The following is a 25,203-nucleotide window of genomic DNA, read 5'->3' on the forward strand; positions in this document are numbered from 1 at the left end:
TTTGTAGTTGAGTGATCTTGGTGTAATAATTGCAAAGTGACAGCAATATAAATTATTCTATACCTATAATAGCATCAGTACACAGTCATCAAATCACTATATGAATATAACTTGGAATTACACCTGTGCTTGGCATATCCTGTCCTTGACTTTGTCCAGCTAGAATAATTTGGGGATAGGATTGTATTATAAGATTTGAACATATTTCTCATGGATCACAAAACTTCAAATATTCTTGTTTTTCTATAGAAAGATTAAATGGCTTTGTAGAAAGTAAGAATACAATTTTGATATGGCTGATTTTCTCTAAAGTGAGTGCAAGACCCCAAGAATTCATTCTCTCAATCAGCATTCACCAAATTGCTGCTCAGGGAAAATAATATGAGGAGACAATATTTTTCAAGCACCAATAGTATTTCTAAGTCTACAAACAAAGCTGGAGAAGTATTAATGCTTACTAACTGATTAAAGATTATTCCTGACTTGAGAACAATTAGAAAGTTGTATTAGTTGCTAACTAAATCTGGAAATAGCTGGAAATAAATAAAATACTAATAACAAGTTGTAAAATAATTGATTTAATGTAAATAACAACAATAATAACAATGTTTTTACTTTATACTTCTAAATTATGAATATTTGAACAAAACAAGTTCAAGTAGGAATTGCTATATTTAATTGGGTGGAGTAAGATCCCTTTGAAATTAGTAGGACTGAAATTTCAATGGGTTTGGATCATCAAATCAGGTGACTAGAATTATGTTATATATTCTACATGCCAGTTGTACCACAATTATGGTTGGGGAATTTGCTTACTACCACTGTTATTGCTTCTTATAATTTGAGCAGGTCCCTACTTGTATCAGCCCAAATTTATAAAGGTGGACTTCAAGACTGAGGCTGTTAGCAATTCCATTGAATATATTTGGCACATCTCAGCTTAGGTAAACCAAACCTTAAAATAAATCAATAGCAAAGGGACCATGCTGTGAATACAAGCAACCCCTCTTAAGCATTCTGATTTCACCACTGAAATCATTATACCAGTGGGTTTCCCTCCCACTGCCCCAGGCTCTAAATAACAGACATAATGATATGCTGACATTCTAGATGGATCAGATCTGCTGTGTTAAATGTAAGGGCTCAGAAAACCACTGCATGATAAACTCTTGAGAGAAAGAGATCCAATTTTGTATCGTCTTCCATTGCCAATGCAACTGAGCTATTCTTCCTCAAGCAAACATAAACCTCCTTGGTGCCTGTCCATAAAAGTGGGGCTTTTAACTAATCAGACTCCCTTAATGGCTAAGGTACAGCTGGGGAACAATTGAATCTGCAATTAAGGCTGAGATAGACATGATACTGTTGATGTCAGGCACTGTGACTTAAATAACATTTCCCCAGTAATGGACTGTGTACAAAAGTGCTGAAAAAGTTGGCAGTGTTTCAGTTGCTTATTATTTATTATGCCATTTTATAGAGGGTTTATTGGCAAAATGCCATCATTTGCAGCTATCAGCTCCTGTCCATTTAAAGTAAACCGTGCAGTCACTTTTAAGAATTGAGATATTTGTACTGAGGTACACATATCTTTCACTAGTTGATGTTAGGCCTCATCACCTCCATATTGTTTAATGTACATTAGCCTCATACTGCGTGTGCATAGTGGTATAATACATATTAAAGGAGTTATTATCTGTCATGTTTGACATAAATAAAATGACTTCAATTACCAACCTAGCGGGAAGTCAATGTGAAGTCCCTCCTTGAAATTAAAAAATTACAATTCAGCACATCTCTTTGTATTTTTGAAAAAAGGAAAAACACTTTTTATACTAGGTTCCAATGACAAGCAATCAAAAAAGACTCAGGGAAGCATTAATTTATAATCATGTACCCAGATGAAACAATCAAAGCCTTTATATTCAGAAATAAGGAAAAAAAGCTTAGAAGAATATTTTATGACACACTCTGATGGGCGGTAATTATGGCCATTTAATTGAAAGGATATAATTAAGAGAGTTTATTAATGGAAGAAAAACAACATGTATCCTAAGCAAAAATCAAATGCAAAGTATATCTGGGATGACAGGTTTCACAGAATACCAAAAAGAAAATAGGCAACAGTTGCTAACAGCAGATTGAGCAGGATTCTGCTTCAGATGCGTCTCTGACTTTCACTGTATAAGAATTGTATGGAAATATATGTATACTAATGGAAAGTATGACTGAAAGTTATTGGACTCTGTAACCAATTGCTTTATTATTTTTTTTAAATCCCCTGCTATGTTTCTTGTATTAATTAAGCAGTTAAATTAATAATTAATAGGCATACTTTGAGCTTTTGAAATATGTCAAACTTCTCTGGAAACAATCACACTAAGTCTCTATCTCTGTTATGTCTATCAGCTCTATATATCTCTGTCTCTGTCTCTATCTATCTCTATAATCTCTGTCTCTAATCTGTTACATCTCTGTGTATTTCAATAGTTATAAGTATTTGCTTAAAAAAAATTACCTGAACTATATGCAAGGGTAAAATAACCAAATTTTGGATAAATGGAGCATGATTGGAAGTTTAATTTATTATTATTAGTATTAGTATTAGTAGTATTAGTATTTTCCATGTTGTGTATAGCCTGATATATCCCTTTTTAAATATAATTTTTGAGAGTTTTAATATTAAGAACATTGCAAATTAAGGTAGGATGAGAAAGAAAAAAGAGAAAGGGAGAAATAAAAAAAGCTAAGAGGAAGAAAAAGTAAGAGGAAGAAAAAGAAAAAGTAGAAAAAAGAAAATATAAAAAAGGTATAAATATACAATTATTTTTTAATCTCTGTCTCTTAAGGTTTCATCATGATTTTCTTCTTTCTATAGCCTATCCTGTCTAATCATCAAAATAATAAATCACATTCATTTTTATGCAAAAGTCCATGAGAGTTTAATCTGGTATTTCCTTAATTGTTCACAACTCATGTCAGCCACATCATTATTAATATAGCAATGTCTCTCAAATGTCAAATATACTTATTTTTATTAATTAATTAATACAATTATTCATTGTCTACTTCCAAAACAACTTGAACTGATTTATAATGCAAGGCAAAACAGCTATTACAATGATCAGCTAGTGAAACTAACTAAGCTAGCTGAAGTAGCATGAACAGCTGTGTGTTCATAATGATAAAAAACCATTATCTTTTTTCAATGCTTGGAAATTGGGAATATTCCTTATTTTGGAATATATATATAAATGATACACAGTAATGGGAGCCTTAAATGTAGGACAGATCATTTTTTTGTTCGTGTCAGGAATAGTTCTTGGAATAAAAGGACACCCCTCTCAATATGTAAAAGAGGTGGTGTGGGGGAGGAGGAGGAGAAATTTGTTTAACTGAACAGAAACCAATGTTCTGGCCTGCTGAATGGTTGAAGGACAATTTAATATATATTTTTCTATATTTTGGCAGAAATGAGCAAATAAAAGGACAAAACCAAATTCTTACTGTAAGATTTAAGGAAACAATAAGTTGTCAAGTGGATAGAAAAAATGCACAATCTTCTGTGATGAGGGGCGGGGGAATATACAGATATTTTTTAGCAAAAGGAACAGTGATAGATCTGCCAATTATTATCCTAAACAAAGGCCTTCACTTCTGCAAGGCTGGATAGATTTGGAAATTCAAATTAGAGATTACTCCAGAGTTTAAGATTATTTCTTTCACATTCACTATAAAAAAGAAAGGTATAGCAATTGTGTATGTCTGTGTATAATAATTATCCTTCTGACTGCTTCTTAAATAAGCAAGCGTACACCTTATTCTGGCTTTCCTACAACAAAGGTTAGCAAAGAAGGTAATAGAGGTTGATAAGCTTCCTTTGTTTATTAAAAAAAAAATAAGGAGTGCCATCTGCTTACCAAACATGTCTCCTCTTGACAGCTTAAATATTCTTTTTTTTAATGTTGCCCAAATTTTGCTGAGTCAGGGGATCATAGAAAAGGTACTTTAAAAATACCCACTTCTCTTCCAGTCTAGGATCCCTTTTGGAGCCATCCAGACTTGCTTGCTAATCAATTTGTATGTGAATGGCACTTTCACTACAGTAGATATATTTTCTTTCCTGATTTTATATATTCAATATATTTTGCTTCCTCCATTCTTTTACTTACACCCTTTCTGTGTATTCTATAATACTGCTTATACCAAAATGGAATTGTATGATGGGTATGCATGTGTACATATGCATGTATGTTTGTGTATATCTGTATTTGCATTTGTATGTCTCTATGTGTATATATGCAAAGCTATGTATAGTAGGAGAGTCTACAGTTAGTATAGTGAACTGCCCAAAGAAGGTCATGGATGCTGCTGATATAGAAGCTCTTCACAATATACACAGGTTTCCACCCCAATTCCAACACCCGAGACAGTAAAGTTGGAAAAATGATGGGCAGGGTCTGATGAGTGTCAAAGCCACTGTCCTGGATCAAATTCAGAACATCAGTAAGATGGTACCAAAAGATGAACTGCTGAGAGACTGACTGATATGGGAAGAAGATGTAGCAGAGGAAGTACATGGCAAGACTATACCCTTGATTTTGAGATGGTCTGTCAACAGATAGTTGAGGTGGTTGATACTGGTAAATCCTACCAGTAGCTGGAAAAGACTGGAGTAAAAGACAACACCGAAGCAGTGATCGTTACAGAACAAGAAGAGGCACTATGTACTGGATCCATAGAAAGAGAGGTCTACCATAGTAGACAGAACTCAAGGTTCAGACTATGCAGAGAGCCTCAGAAATAGTCCATTGCATAATGGCAGAGTGTAAGATACAGGCAGAAACAGCACTCGCTGAATGGCACAACAAAATAGCTGGCATTATGTACAAGCACATCAGTGCAATGTATGGTTAGATCCTTCCAAGTTCAGATGGGAGATTCCACAGAAGGGCATGGAAAATAACAGGGCTAAGATCCAGTGGGACTTCCAGTTTCAGACAGGCAAGTACTCACCAGTCACCCAGATAACATGATAGTAGACAAGGACTAGATGACAATTGTAGTGATAGATGTAGTGGTGCCAAGTGATAACAACATCAGGAGGAAAGCTCATGAGAAGATAGTGAAGTACCTGGGCCTGGAGGAGAACTAGAGAGAATGTGGAAAGCAAAGGTCAAAGTGATCCCAGTAATGGTAGGATACTCAGCCTGTGATTCTTAAGGTGGGGGAATGATTCCAACAGATCCCAGAAACAACAAAAGAACATTCTGTCCAGAAGACATAAAAAAAATGCTGAGACTCTAGAAAGAGTGCAGAGAAGAGCAACCAAGTTGATTAGGGGACTGGAGCCTAAAACATAAGATGAACGGTTGCAGAAACTGGGCATGGCTGGTGTAGTGGAGAGAAGGACCAGGGGAGACATGATAGCAATGTTCTAATATTTGAGGGGCTGCTACAGAAAGGAAGGGGTCAGGCTATTTTCCAAAGCTCCTGAAGGCCAGACAAGGAATAATGGATGGAAACTGAACAAGGAAGGATCCAACCTGGAAATAAGGATAAACTTTCTGACAATGAGAGCAATCAACCAATGGAATAGCTTGCCTTTGTATGAGCTTTATCACTGGAATCTTTAAAGAAGAGATTGGACTGCCATTTGTCAGAAATGGTGTAGGGTCTCCTGCTTGAGGTGGGGTTGGACTAGATGACCTACAAGGCCCCTTCCAACTCTGTTTAATTTGTATCTGTAGAGGGCAGTGCTGGAAATAGCTAATATACTGTGCAGAACCATCAAAGTTCCAGGCCTCTGGTAAGGAACCTGAAATTGATTAGGAATTGAAAGGGAGTTTGTTTGTTTGTTTGTTTTATTACATGCCTACATACTGTATGTCAAGAGAGCCAACTGGCAGAATTCGATCACTGAACCATGAATGGTAATTATCCAAGCTAAATAAAAGGACAACTGCACCTCAGTCCAAAAGTGACTTGTATAGAGGGGTCACCAAACCTTTTCAGAATAACTGTTTAGTAACTACTGGATTTTAGTGTGATGGTTGACAAACTGGATGAAAATTTCTTAATGTGGGTGTGAGAAAAGCTGAACCAGCATCTCTTTTTAAGCCTTGAATAAGCACAAAATCCTTCAAAAGCCCATGGAAGGTATAACCAAACTACTTCTATCTATTTGATCACAGAATAGAGGACGGAGACCAGAAGTAGTTATTTTTTCTTAGATTCTCATTAATTTGGAATCCTTATAGTTGTAAGGCATAATTGAAGAAAAGCTCTATCATGTTATTTCTAATGAATTTCTACCTTGCACTTTCATTGGTTCGTATTATAGTCTGCTAAAAGAGTCCATGTTGGCTTTCTGTTTCCTTTGAAATATTGTAATTTTCTTTATTTATACTCATGAATCATGAACATTGGGCTTACAAAGTTCATCTTAGATTAATTTAATGTCATTTTTGTGCATGCAGCAAATGACCAATTGCATGGTAGGTGCCATTGAATTAGTATCAAAATAAAAATATGATAGATTTCTTCTGTAATAACACCACCAAAACATTTAGAGGATTGACATAAAGGGACTGAATGAAATCTAATAAACCAGATAGGCAAAATATGAGAAGTAAAAAAGAGGAAACTGAACAAAAACAATTTGTCAACAGAAATTGGTTATTTCTTAAAACAGGTGATAAAACAGCTATAATAGCAACTTTTCCATTATACTTTTATAACTCATATTTGAGGTTATGTCAACAGAAATAAATCAATTCCTCTATCTTCAACTGTCTGTTCCTATAGGAAGAGGATAATTTTGGTAATTTCTCCTAAATCCCACAAACATGATCAAAGTCATCTCATATATTCTTCTAGAAAATGGATGAACAAGCTGTGTTTTAAAGCTGTAAGCAGCTTAGGCTTAGGATACCTAAAGAGACTTTCATATGGAATTTTGTCGGTTTATTTTTATTTTTTTAAAAAACAGGCTTAATACTTTGTTTGTAATTGGTTAGAATATATGAGAGGGATTTCTCAACTGCGACATCTAATTTCAGGAACTTCTCTGCCTGCATACTGTCATTTCCTTAAGTTTATTTGAACAAACTTTTTATTTGCATGTTGATTAATTTTGAATTTTAGTTTGTGTTAGTGTTTAGATTTTTTTTCCTTTGGAAAATGAAAAACACAGCATATTTTGATGGGATGAAATTATGGAAATGTATCAGTAATGAACATACGTTATATTTTAGTCATAAAACTGCAGCAACTAATACTCTTTATGATTATAATTATAGCTTAAACTCAGAGTAATTATATAGCCAGACATAATAACGACAGAAATAAAATATATGAGATATAACTTATAAATGTTTTTTTTACTATATCCACTAAATAGATTGCACATAAAATAGTATTGCACTGGAGATATAATACAGATTTAGAATATTACCCTCTAGAAGACAACTTTTCTTTAGACATGTAAAAAGTATCATATAATGGATGTGTGTCTAACTAGTCTTGGCAATGTATCAAAACATTGAAAAACTTGATATCTCTTAGATGAGGTAAGGTCAAATAACATTTTCCCCTCTTTTTTTTCCCTAAGGGAAGAACTTTTGCAAGCTGGTGTACCAAAATATCCATATCCTGATTACCTTACACGTACTGATATGGAACTAAGGAGAATCATAAATGCTCAGGTAAGATTGGAGATTAAAATGTATATTTGCATTAATGCAACCACAAACTGATATCTTTTACCAGTATCAGTAAGTTTCAGGAACTCCTGAATTTTGGGAAATAAACTTGATATTTTTCAGGGGGAAATGTATTCTAACCAAGTTTTAACTATGTCATAACTATTTCACATATATATGAAGTTTTAATACATTTATGCATATTTTTAAGAATTGGAAAAGGTTGTCCCATTCTCAACCAATATAAAAACAAATTATTACCTTTTACAGGAGCGTAATAGAGATAATTTCACACCAATTAAGTCTAATATAACTATTCTCAAGACCATTTATTTCTTGACCTCTGTAAGGGCTGTGTCTGTCAGATATTGGGAAAACAGAAGGCTAAAGAGGATATTGTAAAATAGATTATGAAAGATCTATCCTTCCCTTCTTATGCATTATTTCATTGATTATACATACATCAAATTGGTGTTGACTCTTAAACACATAGAATTTCTTATGCATATACACTACTTATATCACAGCATAAGCAATTTGAAATGAATAGATGTACCTATGAATGAGCCATAGGGAACATTGTTTAGATATATGTTATTTACTTAAGCTACTTACACAGTTCTATCCCATTGAGAGGGGGGAATGTTGAGTGACTGTAGGTGCTATTTTAGGGTGCAGTCTGACTCTAGAATTAGTTTATATGACTTTGCTGGCCCATATTTTAGAAACTACCTACCAGCCAATGGGAAATTTGAACATTATTCTCTCAATTTTTAATGAAATGTCAGAAGGTTCAACTGATATACAACTCAAACTCACAGCATCAAGATAGTGCAGCTCAACATACAAACATTCAATTGTTTTACAAAGCCAGTTAATTAATATGTGAATGACAGTTTTTGCATATTTATAGAAAAATGCTGAAAATTACCTCAAAAAGTAGTCCCTGAAAATTATTATTCTCAATGTTCTCTTTTATTTATTGGAAACACTAGTTATATATTTATATAGTGCCATCATTGGAAGCTAGCATTTTATATTCAAATATTTTATATGCTTATATGGTAGTAGTCAATATCTGGTATGGAACTGGTATTAAAAGTACTATATGGTCATCAATATAAAACAGCAACTGATGAATGTCATAACATCAAAAATATTATATTAACTATTTTCAATCATGAAACCTAGTGAAATATTTGAACTTTGCTATTATATTTTCATTGCCGAATTCCTATATCAACATGGTAGAAAATTTAAACATTAATTGGAATTGAAAATATTTTAAATATTTGTTATAGTTTTATTTACATTCCCAATTTTATAATGATAATTATTGACTTCTACATATGTTTTATTGAAAATAGACCTATTCATATTATTTTGGGATCCATGAAATTATCTTTCTTTATAGAACCATGGAAACAGGAGAGCTGGAGGGCTAATTAAGAATAACAGATATATGCTCTGTTTTTAAATGTTTTCTTTTTGTTCAATAAATTTTTTAAAAAAGAATAACAGATATATGTATCATTAAAGAGATACTTGTTCTAACTTTTCATACTATACACAATACCTTCTGTTCAATTTGATAGTTTCAGATTTGTTTGAACTATGACAAATGTGTGATAAAGAAAGTGTGTGTGTGTGTTTGCACAGGTTTGTGCACCATGGTAAATTATTTATTTTTCATATCTTCTTAATGTTTCAGAGGCCTAATTTACACATAATTTCAGTGATAAAATAGATGAACCATTTCATGCTGTTTGTTCTCATACCTTCTTTATGATTATGCTTGCAAGAGAAAAAGAGGAAGGGAAACAATGAATGCAAATACAATTTTGTCACTGATTTGATGGCACATAACAAATCAACACATCTTCCCTATTAGTATTATAAATATTTACTAACCTCTCATGTGTTGGGTTCCGTTATAAACAAATATGGCCAATACAATCATCCTGATTGTGGAAGGAAATGTAGCCCTAGGTATGAGTAGCATGAATAAAGGCACATCCACTCATTGCCTTGCATATTTCCAAAAATCAGCTCTATCATCTATGGAGTCTCACAATATATTCTGTGTTTGACAACTGAGCTGGTTTATTTCCAACATAGCAGTAGCATATCCAGGATTACACTGAAGGTTATTTTCCATTAGGAATACTGAAACTCAGCTGAGTAAAGGACCATTTCCATCTCTTACTTCACTCTGACACTTGTTTTCAAGCCAGATTCTCTGACCTCTCTGTAGAAGTTCACTCATCAAATTTTGCAGTAGTTTCAAACTCAACCAAAGGATGGGTGCTGACTTTACAGACTCCCTTTGTTGTGCATGTGGATGCATGGGGAATCATCAAAAAAGCAAATGCAACATGAGCTGAAAATGTAGACAAGCTGGAACATTCATTGTGTTTCTGTATAGATTCTTTAGGGACAAAGCAATAATGTTGTTTACAGTATTTTGAGATTTACAAGAGTAATTGGATAATTTCAGATTGTTTTGGATGGATTGGAGTGTTGAGATGGTGGTGGTATGGAGGTACTGTTTCAATAAACATGGCCTTCATTCTTGCCATCTTTTGAAGAACTGTCCAGGGTTTCCCATCTTTCAAAAATGTTTAAAATCCATTATTAATGCTATTTCAGGACTAAATGAAGGAAATACATTATCTCACTGTATAAATTTTCAAAGCATTTTACTTCCTTTTCTAAAAAATCTCCATATTAGTCTTTACTCTTCTATTTGAATCTAATCTGTACTTTTTTCTTAACAATGAAATCATTATAGTTGTAGTTTTCCTTGACTATAGCCCTCAACACCTTTATTTACTTGCACATGCAATAGATATGATTGGTGCTATTTGTAAAAAGGTATTGGGCACCCATACATAGACACACTTGGTTGGAATGATCAGTGAAATAGTACAGTTTTACAGAAATAGTGTACATCAATGTTTTTCAAACCTGGCAACTTTAAGATGTCTTTGCTTCTTTTTCTCTCTCTTATGGTTTCACCTCATGTCCTCCATATATGTAAAGCTCATAGTTCTTAGCTTTCACTTCAGTCTCAAGTGCTGAATACATACATGCCTCTTGGATCTTCTCCCACCATTTGCATTCTAACGTTTTCTACTTCCATAAAGAAAGATGGCTTTGTGAAATATTTTATCATATTAATTTACCTGCTAATACTTTTGTACTTGTTTAGAAATTGCTTATAGCATTCAGGAAAGTCTAATGTTTAGTAGCTTGCCTTATCTTTAAGGTCATTTTATCAGGAAGGAGATGGAGGAGCAAAGGGATACATACATGTGGGTAAACATAACTGTGTTATGTTTACATACATATAACTAACTCTATTAACTGACTAGTCCTACTCAGAGTCAATTTGTGAGATTTTTATATATTAACAGTGGAATGATATACCTTGAACTATAATGCACAAAGGGAAACACATATTTGATCATGATACTGGATAATAAACAATAGGTGCCTTTCTAAGCATTAGAAGTTATCAGATTAAAGTGTCTTTGGGAAAGTTATCGGCTCTCACTGTCTAATGAATATTTCTCAGTTGGTATAACAAAATAGGAATTGGGATTTTTTTTCAGAATTATAGAGATTATTATTACTACAGTAATTATAAGCCATACCAGAGAAAAGGTGAAACTAGTATTACAATATATATTATTATTTCACAGAAAACATTTTCTCTTCTCAAATCCACTGTTATCTTTTCCCTGCTTTCTGAACATTTTTAATGTCACCACCTATACATTATATAAACCCATTCTCATTTAATAATGTATTCTAAAGTTTGATAAAGTACTACAGCCACACCTTGGTCATTTCTAATATTTAGGATAATGACATGGGAACATCAAAATAGTGATTGCTTCTCAGCAAACATTTACTTCCGCCCCCATACTCCAAAACAGCCCATTTAGTCTGGAATATGATAAAATAATGCATTCAAATACAGTTAATTATTGAGTATGTTCATTGAGGAATCATGAGCTGGAAAACAGCATGCTTGCTAGTTCATAGGGAGTAAATGCATTACATTTATTTTGTGATGTTGACAGCATGCAAGCTGTGTATATCTTCTTCTTTCAGGTAATAAGGGCAAACATATTGGGGAAGCAGAATAATTCTATTTTAACAGTTTCCCAAATGTTTAGTATTGTTGGCTCCAGGGAGTTCAGTTTTAAAATAAAATGATAATGAAGATGATATGAAGTCGTATGTGAAAATGTAGTGTATGTTTGATCCTTATACCTGTTCTTCAAATGTTTGTTTCACAAGTTGTCAGTCAATTAAGCAATATCTTAAGAGTTACAAGAGTCTTAGCCTCATGAGTTTAACCAATTGCATCTAAAGAATTGCTTACTCTCTATACCAGGGCTGTCAAGCTTGCGGCTGGCCATGTCCCCTCCCAGCTTTAGTGAAGGGTGAAAAAGTCCCGATACATCACGTGATGATGCTGTGATGCTGTGAATTTGACACCCCTGCTCTATATACTACATAATACCATCTCCTGCTTTTAAAATGTCACCATCTCTAATCCTGCTAATATCCATTTCCTAATTTCTTATCTATTATTGCACTATCTGGTGAATGATTAAACCAAAGTTTTGTGTTTTTATGTAATGCTAAAATCTTTATTAAGTAACATTATATTTGTTTTTTATTTATTTGCAACAGTGGGAAAGGGAATTGCAAATCAGGCTTCAGCTAGAAGAGAAACTCCAAGAATTAGAGCTTCAAGCAAAGCAAAAATTGGAAGAGGAGCACTTCAGGCAAATAATGATATGGCGCCTAGAAAAGCTTCACAAGACAACCAAGCCATATGAACTGCCCTTTAAACACGAAGACACAAAAACAACAGAAGCAAGCAGTAGCACTCAGCTGTCAGATGTATAACTGTCAGAAACATGGAAACCAGCTGTGTAAGAAGATAACTACACCTTAAAGGCAAATAAATGTATTAAAGCTTCTTTTCCCCTATCACACTCTTTTTTTTTTTAGTTAAAGCTCTGCAATACTGAGTAATGAAGTCTGGATAAGAAAGTGCTAAAGCCATAATTGCTGCTGTATTGCTGATTGCAGTTGCTTCTCCAACAGTTTTTCATTGTGATGTTCCACATGTGTGTTTATAAGAATAAAAATACACCAGAAATCCTATGAGGGTAGTTAGACCAGCTTAAGAGTGTTTTTGCATATAAACACAGAAGATGAGGAAAAGGTGAGGCACTGCCTCCCATCTTAGTAAGGCAACTCAGCAAGATAGTTTCCAGGGCCTGCTTTTCAATAAGAACATTCACAGTCTTCAGTTTCATAACACTGATATGTAACGATTAATTGAATTGTCTCCCATGAAATAGTGTGTTTATGGGGAATCATTTTCTGAAACTTGTTTATGGGGAATAATACATTTCTGAAACTTGTGTTTCTGGAGTACCCCACACCTTTGTTTTTGTTATTGTTTTGGCATCGTCAGTATTCTAAACAACGTCAAGAAAACCACCTGAAAATCGCATAGTAGTATTTTTATCTAATGGTCTCTCTGATGCCGTTCCGAATCTTACATTCTCTCATTTCTTTTTACCTACGCGAAGCCTTTCCTTCCTCTCTATATAATTGTGCTATCAATTTTGCCAGACTGCTTTCTTTTTATTTGTGGATGTTTTATGCATTTATTTATCCACATTTGTATGCTGCCTGTTCAAGCAACCCAAGACATATTCTCTAATGTATAAACCTGTTGAAAGCAATACTATGTCTTCTTGGTGTTCATTTTTAAATAACTCTTTTTTATATTTAATTTCTGTGAATACATTTGAGGTGATTTTTGGACAAATTATCATGTTGCTCTAAAGCTTCTCACAACTTATAGTTCTACATTACAAATTATTTTAGCTACAGTATGCCATAGTATTTCTTCCAGGTATTTTAGCCATAGTACATGCCATTGTGCGATCATACATAGAACAAAAACCTGTAGTTCCAGGATATATATTGGAAAGCTCACAAAGTTTTTGCATCATGTTTCTTCTTGAGTGTGTCTGTAAAAGAGAATCCTGTCAATCTCCAGTTTCATTTTTTCAGAAATATCTAGAGTGATCTTTACAGAAGATGAGTGAGGCAGAATAGTAAAATGTGCCATACCTCTTGACAAATATGGCATTATCCTTGTTTTCCTCAACTGGATTTTGCAGCTTTATCTTGATAAATAGGTGTCAAGAGACAATCCTGAGTATAACAAGAATAATAAAAGCTGTATAGTTGTTCCATATACATTTCCACTGAACCTACATTTGTATTCTATCAGTGTGGTCTTTACTATTGAAACAAGGTATCTTGAATGGGCAGATGTAATATTCTTCTGATTTTATTCACAGGAATGATGTTATAGTACACTGTATACTTATGTATAAGCCAAGAATTTTAGGTGCCAAAATACACACCCAAAATTGGGTTTGGCTTATCTATGGATAGCTTATCCACAAATATATACAGTAATATTTTTAAAAGGACATGTATTTCTTGCATATACTTATGGATAACCCCATCTGATGACCCACAAACTTTTAACCATTAAAAATGCATAACAGGAGGATTAATCATGGGTAAGCCAATTGTGAAAATTAAAACATAGAAAAGTTTTGAGGGTCGGCTTATCTTCATGTAGGCTTATCTGCGTGGTGAATTCATTCACACCGTCTGATTGTCAAATTCCATGACTGAGGTATCAATCAATTTTTATTCAGTTATTGACCAGCAAATAAAATTAAAAAATAATAATTATTTAGAATGAAAAAAGAAAAAAAATTAAAATACCTAGGAGAAATACCATGGTATACTGTACCAACTATAGAACAGTACTTAGTTATGGTCCAAGAAATAAAACCAGATTGATCTGATAATAACAAGACAGAATGACCAGGATATTTTACTAAGGAATGGAGATAATTCCTGGTGAGTATCTGTATAGAGGAAACAATACAAAATAATGTGTTATATTGTTTCAATTATTCCTCCACCACAAGGACACAGTCTTTATTCAAAAGATATTTTTCAGTATTTCCCTTCAATAACTGGGGAGGGCATTGAATCTGGTCAAGGATGGGGCCCTTCTAAATTTTGGAATTCTTATGTGACTTGAGATATCTGGCTGTTGGTATGCGACTAGCTTAGGAAGATGTTTCTAGGTAGAATAGGTAAAATTGCTTGCAGCTCTAAATCAGTGACCTGCTTTTCATAGGTCATCAGGGTGGTGGTTAGTCACAAGAAGCCACAAAGTTGCAGATTGGCATGTATGGCTTTGTGTCAGGAAGGCTGAAAGCTATCGTCATAATTAGAGGAGCCAAGCACTCTGAAAAAATTGATTCCTTAAACCAATAGAAGAAAATGAAAATACCTGGCAGAAGTTGCTACTTTAAGTAACCAGCTCCACTGCAAAACACCACATTCGGAACACAGCAATGTACTTGAAAAATCAATCTCAAGAATTTGGATTGAACTCTTTCAAAAGGAAAAAAAATCTGCAGGGGCCCAGCTGAACTCCAAAAAGAAGCTGGGCTTGGATCCTAGCCAAGAAGACTTCAATGGCTGCAAGTATATTCTGAGTTTCTTTGGAGAAGTAGAACGTTTTTAAAGCCAATGCTGGGTTTTGTGCATTTAGGTTAACATCAGCAGCATGAAATTTTTGGTTGCCCACAGCATGCAAAGCAGACCCCAGATACTTAAAGGTCTTGACTTGCTCTATTGAGTGATTACTTAGCTACTAAACATGTGCCTTAAAGTGCTTAGCAAAAACTATGACCTTGGTTTTGGAGTAATTAATTTCTAGTCAGTGTTCTTGACAGTGCTCAGCAAGTATATAAAGAGCCTGTTTCAGGCCAATTTGTATTTGAGAAAGCACAGTGTCATCTGCCTATAAAAGAACAGATATGTGTCTATTTCCTAACTTTGCTGGATGAAGAGATCCATTTTTTTTCATGGGAAGAGATGAACTAGTCACGTACTTCAACAGAAAATCAGCCTTTGAGAACTTTAGCTTTTGTACATAATTTTTTATAATCCATTATTTTCTCCCCAAATTTGGTAAGTATGTGTGATATACTAAATTTGGCCATCAAAGTTATACATTTTGTGAGTAGCATTTTAAATATAACCCTGTTTTTTGCTTCTGTTTATATGGATTTGGAAGCAGATCATAAACTATATTTGTTTCATACAATAGCTTTCCAAAATAATGCTTTTGGGATTAGTTGATCTTAAGGATGAAGTAGAATTTGTCCTCAAGCAACATAAGAAATTGGGGTTATATTTTGCTCTGCAGTCCAAAATTGCCAATTTTCATTGGCACATTTAGTAGACAGTTTTGATTCTCTGAACAACCTCAGTATAAAGCTGCCAAGAAACAATCATATCACCATGCCATTAAAGCATTCACCCCCCCAAAAGAAAACAAACAAACTGAGATACCTAACTTTTTATCTTTTTCAACATTTTAATCATTCACTGAATATTGTAAAGGGAATGTGAAATACAATTTTGCATTTCAACTCAACTCTCTCCCAGTTGCATTCATCCACTATTTTCCAAATAGCTTTTCTGGCAACACTCTTCATAAATTAGTATGTAATCTCTTCAGGATTGATGTTGATACATTGCCAGGCATATTACTAGAGGAACTACTCAGTAGAAATAATAATTTCACTGAAAAAGATAATTTGGATAACATATTTCTCAATTTGGATGAAAAAGACAAAATATTTTTTTTTTCTTTTAGAAAATTGTTTTAAAAATAAAACTTAAACAAAGGAATTGAACATATTTCAAAGCTGATCTGTGTTGTCCACTTTCTGCAGTCTAGAATTCTCAGCTCATAAAGAAAAAGAATGAAAATTTCCCCCGTTGTATCTATCCTACTGATATTTTTAAATGTTATATTTTTGATAAAAGAAAAATATTTACACTTATTTTTAAAAAATTAAATATGTATCAAGTATGTGTTTTTATTTCTATTTATTATTATGAATGGATTGTGAAGATTAAAAGGGGATTAGTTTAAATGAAAGTTTAGAATGAAGGTTTCAAAAAAATTAAAGCAAGCATGATGCTGCAAAGTTTGGGGAGCTCCTGATTTAGACCAATTGAACCAAGCCTAGGACAGGATTGCAAAAAGTGGATTAACAACATCCTTTTTGTGGCCCACAGAACCTTGCAGAATTGGCATACCTAAACATGTAAGCTCATTGTATGCATATTTGGGGATTGTACATGGTTTAATTGTCTTAAATACTGCAGAATTTGAAAACACTGAATTTCTTCATACCGAACACTGAGTCTTGGCCCACTAGAAAATAGAAAGAGGCCCCACTTGGCCCTTTGACATGCTATGTAAAACCAGATGTACACATGAGCCAAAGGAATTAGTGCATCCTTACCAAGTGTTAACAGACTTGATATCTTTGTGTTGGGATGTATTATTTTACTCCCTAGCATAACCAGATACTTTATATGTATAAACATCCCCTCTATTTTAATCAGGATTTATTTATTTTTTATTTATTTTGTCAAGCATGCATTTGATAATATATATAAATGTGAACATGATTATTAATACATGAAATAGATACAAATAAAAGGCAACATTAAGACAGGGATGGTAGGCACGTTGGTGTGCTTATGCACACCCCTTACAGACCTCTTAGGAATGGGGTGAGATCAACAGTAGACAGTCTGAGGTAAAGTGTTTGGGGTTAGTGGAAGAAACCACAGAGTCCGGTAGAGTATTCCAGGCATTGACCACCCTGTTGCTGAAGTCGTATTTCCTGCAATCTTATTGCACTGTTATTGTGCAGTTTACCCTGAGTTTGTATCTATTGTGTGCTTGTGTATTGTTGAGGTTGAAGCTGAAGTAGTCATTGACGGGTAGGACATTGTAATTGACAATTTTATGTTCTACACTTAGGTCAGACTGAAGGAGACATAGTTCTAAGCTATCTAAGCCTAAAATTTGAAGTCTAGAAGCATAGGATATTCTGTTGAGAGTAGAGGAGTGGAGCACTGGTGGTATTCTACTGGTTTGGCCCAGTTCTGCCAAGCTGGTAGCAGTGATGAGCAGCAGAGACAGACCGCTTCTGTCCGCCGCTCTGCTGTTGGGCCCACTTGCCCACCCAGGTTCCCATACTCACCTTTATTCTCTGAATTTGAAGTGCAGCTGCTTTGCGCAACACAGAAGAATGCTGTGTGGCAGCTGCTGAAGTGACTGGGATCATGCAGGCTTGCAGGAGGCAAGTTAGAACGCCTCTGCACCTGCGCAAATGCCTCTGTGCCTGTGCAAACACCTCTGTGCCTGCGCAAAGTGCGCAAAGCGCACCCACCAAACCATGCCCACCAAACCAGTGGTAAACATATTTGAATCTCACCACTGGAAAGGAGGACTCTTCTCTTGAAATATTTCTGGACTCCCTTCATTGTATTAGTGTCTGATATGCAATACATATTCCAGACAGATGAGCTGTATTCAAGAATTGGTCTAGGAAATGTTTTGTATGCTCTAGTTAGTAGTACAATATTACCGGAGAAAAAGCTTTGCAGGATTAGGTTAAAAACTCTTAATGTCTTTTTTGCAATGATGTTACAGTGGGCTCTAGCACTTAGATTATCAGAGATGAGAATTCCAAGGTCCTTGACAGAGGGAGAGTTGTCTACAAGGAATGCTTATCCTGATTGTAAGAGAGAGATGTTTTATACATGTTCAACTTCTGGTTATGTTAGGTGGTAAAATATGCATAAAGGGAACTTACATTTTAAGTCTGTTTAATATGTAGGAATTTGCTTAATAAAATTGCTATACATTAAACTTGTATGAAGGAACCAGTAGAGTATAGATACTTCCCACTTGACAAAACAAATGTTACTGTACTCTAGAAAAATAGCTGAGGTACATTGTAATCTTTCACATGATTAACTTCAATAGTATTTCTGATGATTATGTAAGACATTTTTGATTGATATTAAAGCAATTAATTTCAGCTAACTTTTGACAGGCTTGTTTAATAAGAACTTCACTATTATGATTACCATTACAAATTTTCTATTAAAGTATGAGAAAAGAGAAATATTAGGAGAAATGTTCCAGTTGAATCTATATAATTCTGCGAGAAATCTGCTGATAGGTCTTACTGTCTACGTACTCCTGTAATTCTGCAAGTTAGGACACTATCAGGTCTCTTTGTTATATATTCCAAAAGCAGGCACAACAATGAATTAGCATGGACAAGTCAAAATCTGGAGTCAAATGTTGAAATCCTAGAGACCACCTGCAAAACATTCTTTTGTTCTCCATAATATGCATGTATCAGACTCTGTCATGATGATAAGACCACTCCCAAAGCTAATCAAAAAGTCTAAAAATGATTCCAATTCTCAGCCAAGCACATTTTTAAAATAGTTGATCAGGAAACAGATAAATGGCCAGGTTATTTAAAATAGCAGGAAATATAATGTCATAAATTTCCCATAACATAACAATATAAGCAGGACCTTGCTGGATTGAACTACTGACATGTCTAGTCCAGCATTTGCTCAACCAATTGCACAAGGAAGCCCACTAGTCTCCCAGAAGATGCCTTCAAAGGCAGTCAACTATACATTAGCTATGTTAATTTATCAAGGTTAGTTACAATAATTTTATAACTATTATACAATTTTATAAATAAATTAATTGCCTAAGAACTTTTAGCCAAATTTAGCCTTTGCTCATAAACAGCCTCTTGAAGACATGGCAGATTCATCCTATGGGATGGTTTCTAAGTAGATGATAATAGCCACCAAGGATAAAAATTCAAATGAATCAGTTAATGCCTTAAATTACCTTATTCCAGGTCTTCTGTGTGATTCCAAAAGCAATCATTCAGCATAAGGCAAATCCATAGGAAAACCCACCTGGGATTTGATTCAAATAGGTTTGGTCAGGGAAATATTCTTTTTCTATCTGTTAGGCTCCTATAATCTTACATTTCGATGAATATGTCTATGAAAATTCTCAGTCATCCAGGTCATGGTTGTCCCAAAGGTGCTTTTCAAAAGGAAACTGTACTTTGTTTTTCTGGAAAAACTTTGGGGTTTCGATGAATAAGACACATGCCTTCAAATTCATATTTATTACTTCTCCCATTTTTTCCATGTAAAGAGCTTGGCAGGACTGATGGGTCACTTTGACTGAGATTACACTGTATCTTTAACCTGTTCATTTAAAATCTAATGACTACTTTTGTACAACATGATTAGGTTAATTAGTTTTAACTTTATTTCCATTTGTTATGATTTGGAATGTTGCTCATTCAGTAAGATTATGATTCAATGTGTAGTGAAAAACCCCCAAAGGGTTAAATAGGTAATCAGGTTAAATGTCATGTGCAAATATAGTCACTTAATATAATGACCATATGACACTTCATTCCATCAAGACTTGTAGAATGGTGGCTTTAAACACATTTCCATTAAAAAAAGAAAGCTGAAAGATTATCATGCATGAGATAAACATATATTTCCTGCTGTGATCTGTTCCTTTTTGGTATTACTTTCAGTTTCCCGGGGGGAAAGCATGTGTCTTAATCTTTTATGCTTATGTCTCCAATATGCTTGGCTTTACATATATGCCAGTGAGAAGATGAGCATGTGGTACCCTGTCTCCAAATTGAGAATATGCTCTCCCCTTTCTTTGAAATATGAAAAGCAACCAAAGCCACACGACATATTTCTCCAGTTATTCATTTACGAACCCACTGCCATCTGTTCAAAACAGGGGAAAATACATATATTAAACTTTGAAAATTTGTCAGAATTCTGTGATGGTTATGATATGTTTAATTATCAGCTATTACAGAAAAGGAAAAGAAAGATGGAATATATATTCCTATTGCAAATGCAGTATCCTAATGGATTCAGCTCACCTCTCATGTATCTAAAGTATAGGTTGATTGGCTGAAATTACAAACATTTGGAAGACTGATAATATTACAATAAATCCAACTGTCTTAATTGATATACATGCATTCTTGGGATTTTATTTATGAAGAGCAAAGTGAATTTAGAAATGTCAGATTTTCTAGTATAAATTCAAATTACTTACAGAGTTTGACACAATACATTACACTAAGGACTATATTCTGATCAGCATCTATTTTTTTCATAGTAATGCAAGGTAAATTTTAGATAATTTGGCTTCTATTTTGTTCACAGGCTTAGCACTAATTCCCATGTTATCTGCTGCTATATAATTTCTTATTATACTGTACAGCAGCCAATCCTTTTTTTACTTTAAAAAAGAATATTAGCTAACAAATATTGTTATTGTAGCTGTTACTAATATAATTATTGATAACAGAAGAAAACATCTTCCTGGGTCCTTACAAAACTAAGTTACATCTCTGAAGCTTTGGTTTTGAAATAAGAACATGTGAGTCAATGTTGTTCAACAAGCATTTAATAAAGTAAGATGTATTGATGGTGTCCAGATTTTTATTTACAGGAACCATTACATTGTCATCAAAATGTTTCACAAAATACCACTACCACTACCAAAATAAAAAAGAAACAACACAACAACCTCAAAATATTTTAATGTTTTTAAGGTAATATATATCTAATAGCAGTCAAACATTTCTATCAAGGATACTAAGTTTTAGTTGCTATGTACATACAATATTGCATATAGTATTCATTACAATTCATTCCATTGCAGTTTATGAGGCAAATTATATTGTGAATAATAGTGTAAATATTAATATATTTGGGGAGGAGACTATTAACCTCCCAAAAAAAAAAAGATTATTAATAGATTTCTGTGATTATCTTATCTTCCTACCTCAAACATCAATAGCTTCGTAAACTATTACTAAACATTTTTTAAGACTTGCCTAATTTGATGTTACATTACTGAATATTCCAATTCTTTATTCAACAAGTCTTAAATGTCAGTAATATTGATTATAGAGCTATTTTTAATCTGTGATAAAGATACAAAATTGAATTGATTTCAGAAGCAACTCCATATAAATGATAGCATAGATTTCTTTGAACTGCCTAAAGTCCATACTGAGCATTCAAAATATGGTTGAGTTGATTGTATTACCACTATTGAGTATTAGACAAACACATTTTTATCTTAAGTCATTGAAAATCCTTAAGATAATCAGCATAAAATAATTTAATCAAAGAAGCATTCAGACTCTGTCCACAATTTCCAACAGAAATCTTACTAGTTATTTGTAGAGTATTCTTCCATAAAGTTAAGAATTCATGAGACTAAGCATCAAGCTTCAATCTAAATCCCAATAAAGCTTAAATATGTCTAAATGCACATAAGCCAGGAAATGAAAGACCTTTTGGGGTTTTTTTGTTGCTATATCTTTATCTGATTAATTGTTGGGATCTTAAAACAGATACATAACTTTCCAATAAAGCCCACAGTTGTAGATATTCATTTAAATGTGAAATCCACAAAATATAGATAATAAAATAAAAAGCCAGTGATATTTTTTAAAGTCTGGAAAATTAAAGTCTCTGTCCAAATCTAATCTCAGTTTGGCCAAATGAAATTCTTGGTGGTATATCTTCCCCTATAATTTCCCTGAAGAGATTATCAATCTGAATAAAATCTCTGTTTGGAAGTAACACTGAAATCCTTCTTAAAATACAAATTATATGGAAAATAATATTCTTGTTAATCACTTTAATCTTACTCAAACAATGTAATAGTTTTAATCTATCAACGTAATGTCTATTACAATCTTATCTATATCATTTAGCAGATATTTCCACATATTTTGAAATATTTACTGTAAATACATATAATCAAATATTTATTATATTCTGTGCATATTACAAAGCCCAATATCTTTATTTGCTCTGTTGATATATTAAATTGTAAAGGAAGTAGTTTTTCCTAACTAATCTTATAACCTGAATATTTATCTAATTGTTGAACTCTCATATCAAGTAAGGCTATTAAATAGAATAATTATCCAATATTGCCAAAATATCATTACCATGTGAAATAATTTATACTCAGAATCTGTCAGTGTAATACCAGTAATATCCTGAAACTGCCTAATGCTAATTGCTAATAACTCAAAAATTAAATAAAAATGCAATAGAAAGTTGAGCCTCTTTGAAATGTGCTTGGTTGTAAGTTATATGATCCAGAAAACATTATTTACTGTTCATTGCAAGTATTAAATCACAATTCATTTAATGAAACAAAGTGAGAATCCATATCTACAAATGTCTTGCTTTAAAACAACATTCTGAATGTACCCAAAAGCCTTATCAAATATTTAATACAGCAGAATCCAACCTTTTTGAGCTATATCAAACATATCTATTAATTATATAATTTGATGCTTGTCAATTTTTAATAAATCCAGTCTGAGGTGGATAATATATAGTAACCCTCTTGGCAATTGCTTAGCCAACAAGCAGATGATCTCTTAGTATCTATAGTGATTAATAAAAAGGGTTTATATATTGTGCAAGCTATTGCTAGACTTAATTCATTCATTGCAGATCTCTAATAATTTTGGAACCAAGAAATCTATAACACATTTATATCATACAATAGGAAAGCTATTTTGTTTGAGGCCTTTCCAGTTTTTCATCACCCGAGTTTCATCTAATATTTCTTATGGTGTCAAAGTGCTTCCCAATCCTGTGATAATAATTGAATATCAATCTCACCCCAAAATTACCCATTTGCTGTTTATCTATTGTATCATTTTTTTCCTATATTCATCATCTGAAATTCTTAGTCAGTAACTTATTAACATTTTAAGTATTATGCTTTATTTCAGATGTTTCAATTTTCCATCTTTTTCACTAGATAAATGCATAATACTTGCACTGTGGGGTTCTTTGCCCATGCCAGTAAATGTTCCTCATTCAAATTTTTATTTATTGGTACCTAAGATTTCTCTTTTTCACAGAGGCATAAGTAATGATCCATGTGTACAAGTTATTTATTTAATCAATTTGTAGCAGCCCATTTCAACTTTAAATTACATTGATCATATAAGCTAGCATCACTTCTATTTTTAATTATAAATACATTCTTCGGAAGAATGGCTTTGGTCCAATGGAAAATTCATTACAAGATTACTGGTGACAATTAAACAATTTAAAGGTATTGTAAATAATTTTGAGAAACTTCCATAAAATTCTTCTGGAAAATTTCTTGTGCTGTCATAAAAATTATCGTAACAATATGAACATTATTTTTCTTCAAACAAAGAATAATAAAAAATGATTCATTATCCAAATAGTTTTGAACTGTAGTTATATTTATGAATGTATTAAATAAACTCATAACTCCAGCTGCCTGAGTATTAACATTAATATATGACAAGCTGTAGTATATCTAGGTTGTCCATATATAGAGTTTGAAACAAGTATCTGATATGATTACACATGCCTTTAATATCCCATCTGAATAGCCTAATAAATTATAATAAAAAGTAAAATAAAAATAAGAAAGATAAACCATAGTGAAAGCTTCCTTGATGGGATTAGATGTATAACCACCATGAATACAAAAGGTTCTATCTATAGTAAATATATATATATATATATATTCTAATATACTTACATACATGTAAATACCCGCAAAAACTTAAGAAAACACATACAACACACACACACACACACATGCACATATATATGTGTATGTGTTTTCTTAAGTTTTAAGTTCTTTTTTCTTAAGTTTTCTTAAGCGGGTACTTACATGTATGGTATTCAGCTTTGTTTGGGTATTTTCCCACGTCATTATAATTGTGCTTTTAAAGTTCATCTCTTCTATTCATGCTTTCATGATTCATGATTCCACCAGACTGTCAATTATTTGGAAGCCTGCACTCACAAACAAAAAAATCTCCACACCACTAGCCAGGCAAACACCTGGGCACAAACAGATCCCCCCGATACCTCCAGCTGAAACACACCCCAACCAGGCACCCAGATGAAACCTAGCTTCCTAATAAATGATAGCCGTCCATTTACTCAGAACCAAACTGCACTAAAAACCTCCAATACAGGAAACACAATGTTGCCAGCCAATCGAGACAAAAAAAGCCACAAAACAGACAGAAGATATTAGAAACACCAATCAAGCACAACACAGCAAACTCCAAGATCAATAAACACAGACCAAGACTCCCAACCAATCAGGATTTAAAAAAAAGCCATTCTGGCACAGCAGTAGGCTAGCCCCAAATTTAAAACTGACATGGCTGTGAAAGTCTGACTCACAGACGAACACAATAGAGAAGCCTGATGATGGCAGATGAGATTCTGCTGAAACGTTGCTACAACTTTAAAAACACAACTATAATGACATGGGAAAATACCCGAACAAAGCTGAATACCGTACATATATACATATACACATACACATATATATACATACATATACATGTGGATCTTTGGT

General features: G+C 33.4%; 1 protein-coding gene across 2 annotated transcripts in view; it reads left to right on the forward strand.

Annotated features, from left to right (window-relative positions):
* The window catches only part of TMEM232 (transmembrane protein 232), a 122,997-nt gene extending 109,518 nt beyond the window's left edge, over positions 1 to 13,479 (forward strand). For both annotated transcript variants that reach the window (XM_026719801.2, XM_087926973.1), the window contains 2 exons: positions 7,613 to 7,706; positions 12,411 to 13,479. In XM_026719801.2, the coding sequence (XP_026575586.1) occupies positions 7,613 to 7,706; positions 12,411 to 12,629 (313 nt within the window). In that variant the 3' untranslated portion in view covers positions 12,630 to 13,479. The remainder of the gene's footprint in view (positions 1 to 7,612; positions 7,707 to 12,410) is intronic.
* Positions 13,480 to 25,203: the final 11,724 nt, after the last annotated feature.

Source organism: Pseudonaja textilis, chromosome 2 (genome assembly GCF_049901715.1).
Source record: "Pseudonaja textilis isolate UNSWEBS1 chromosome 2, rPseTex1.2, whole genome shotgun sequence".
In the NCBI taxonomy this organism is placed as follows: Eukaryota; Metazoa; Chordata; class Lepidosauria; order Squamata; family Elapidae; genus Pseudonaja; species Pseudonaja textilis.